The 2,481-nt window shown below is 43.9% G+C and overlaps 1 protein-coding gene across 1 annotated transcript in view; it reads right to left on the bottom strand.

Moving 5' to 3' along the window:
* AFTPH (aftiphilin) overlaps positions 1-1,514 on the bottom strand; it is a 33,725-nt gene extending 32,211 nt beyond the window's left edge. The window contains exon 1 of the mRNA XM_010133024.1: positions 1-1,514. Within this exon, the coding sequence (XP_010131326.1) occupies positions 1-1,514 (1,514 nt within the window).
* Between the last annotated feature and the right edge of the window lie 967 nt (positions 1,515-2,481).

Here is a 2,481-nt window from a genome sequence, read left to right as displayed (position 1 = left end):
GCTGAACTGAAGTCCGCAAAGTCGTCAGAGTCCTGAAAAGCAACACTCTCGTCTTGGGGTTTTGGCACTGAATCAAAGTCTCCAAATTCACTATCATTACCGTTTTCTACCTCAGTAATATGCTGCAAGTCTACGCCAGAAGTTTTACAGGTAGTACGACATTCTGAAGTGCCAGCAGTCTGATCTACTTCAGCTCGATCCAGCCTTGCTGGCTCCTGAGAAACACTGCTTGTGTCCCTGAATTCACCAAATTCCTCATTAGGTTCACTAATATGTGCAGGCTGTTCGGCAGTTCCTTCTAGATCTAGAGCACTTCCCAATTCTTGATCGTTAATGAAGGTGGGAGATGCACTGCTGACCGAACCAAAATCACCAAAATCATCATCCTGTGTGTCACTGCAAGCTACAGCTTCAGTACTACTTCCACCATTCTTAAGATCTTCAGAATCACCCAATTTTTCTCCAGCAAGATCACAGCTTAGACTTCGGATCTTATCATCCTTGATGTCCTCTGTTCCTGAAGAGCCATCAGGCCTAGGGAAATCTTCGCCATTCTCTACACCACGCTGTCTTCTCCCACTGCATTCTCCATTTTCAGTAGTGCATACTGAACTTCCAGTTGTTCGAGATGTGCTAGAAACTGCAAATTCATTGTCTTCCAGTGCTGAGGGACCCTGTTCACAACTGATTTCTCCAATGCAAACCTCTTCTTCAGCCTGAGTTATGGTGTTTATTCTGTTGTTCTCCTGAATGCTCAGAGAGTCTCTTTCATTATGAACACCACATACTGTAGGTCCCGTGCCTTCTAAATGGATTGGGGTTTTGTTTGAGAAGGTAGCAAAATCTGCAAAGTCTTCACCTGAGCTAGGCATTGAGTTCAAATTTTGCTCAGCACTACGGACACGAACAGTCTGCAGTCCCTTTGAGTCACGGATACTGTCTAGAGCTTCTGTTCCCTGAGGATTTACAGGGTCCGATACCGCAAATCCATTTGTTAGAATCTCTAGACATGGAAGTTTCTCACCATTACAAGTGTCTACTTGCTCATTCTGGCTCTCAACTGTTATACCAGTTCTAACAACATAAGAAGAAACCTCCAATTTCCCAGTGCTGTCTCTTTGTTCCCCTCTATTATTTACATCTTCTAAAGCAGTACCTGAAATTCTAAACTTGTTTTTTTCTTTGCTGGTACTAGTAGCTGACACATCAGAAAGTTCCCTACCACGAGTAGGAAGCTCTGCACTACAGTCTTTAACATTTTTAACAGCTGTGAAAGTTGCAATACTAGCGACATTGTCAGAATAATCGTGAAGCGGGATGAAATGATTTGCGGGTGTAAACTCTTCCTTTGGATGGCCATAGTCCGGTGCATCAAAATCAGCAAAAGCTACACCAGCAGTGCTTACACCAGAAAATCCTCCAAATTCTCCAAATTCATCTTCATCGTCATCATCGGCTCCATTGTCTAGTGGTGGAGGGGATGAGGAGTACATTCGAATAATATCTGGTTCCATTGTTTAGATGCACTTCGAAATTAAAGCATTCCTACAACCAGGGAAACAAAGAAGTATATTAGGACTTGGCTGGCTTTTGTCACCTCTTCTATTTTTACTTTTTCATGTTTTATTTTATATGGGTACGTATAGGTCAAAATCCATATTCGGCATGGGAAAGGAACATTCCCCAAACCCATTTTCTACCCTTTCTTTGTTTTAGCTGTTGCACAGGATCTCCTGGGGACGGTTCATGTCTCTGCTAAATTACTCCATGATCATTCTCTCAGCGGACGGCGCTGAAATACCAGAACACAAAACACATTCATCTTGAGCTGTTGTGCAACACACCGACCTAACTAAACTCCGTTTTAACCCATCGGTTCTCCACCTGCCATCACCAGCAATTCAGAAAATAACCAGTGACCCTGGTCCATCTTTTGGGGTCAGCTGACAGTGTGACAGAAATTAAGCCACTTGATGGTCTGTGCCACAACAGTTCTGTACGTAAGGCACCTTCAGTAGTGCCACGGACTCCCAAGGATGTTTCTGTAAGCTTTGAAACTGTGAAGGAAGGAACTGCTGTTGCAATCACTGCCTATGAACCACTGCCCTGCTGTTGAAGTGTCTTTCTACCAATCCACAGGTTTCTGTTGGGTCTCCAGGTTCTCTGGATTTCATAACTGCAAGCCAACACACTGCCTCCACAGCTGCTGCTGCCAGCCTGCTTTTGTCTCGCCAGCTGCGAGTTGGAAAACACCATTATGAGCACCAGCAAAGCCGGGAGCAAAGCAAACTTCTTCATCAAGAGCAGAACGGAGCAAGGTTATCCATAAAATATTTAAACAAAAATCACTAAATCACAGGGATAAAGTTAGAAAGTATTCCCATAGCCTAGATAGAAACCCTAGATGAAGGGCCCACCGTAACCCTGCAAACCATTACAGGAACAAGCAAGGGATGGATGGAAAGTGTCCTTTCCTAAAGA

The sequence above is a fragment of the Buceros rhinoceros genome, unplaced genomic scaffold (assembly GCF_000710305.1).
Source record: "Buceros rhinoceros silvestris isolate BGI_N320 unplaced genomic scaffold, ASM71030v1 scaffold19853, whole genome shotgun sequence".
In the NCBI taxonomy this organism is placed as follows: Eukaryota; Metazoa; Chordata; class Aves; order Bucerotiformes; family Bucerotidae; genus Buceros; species Buceros rhinoceros.
Note: the sequence above shows the minus strand (reverse complement) of the source record. Positions and strands in the feature narration are given on the sequence as shown.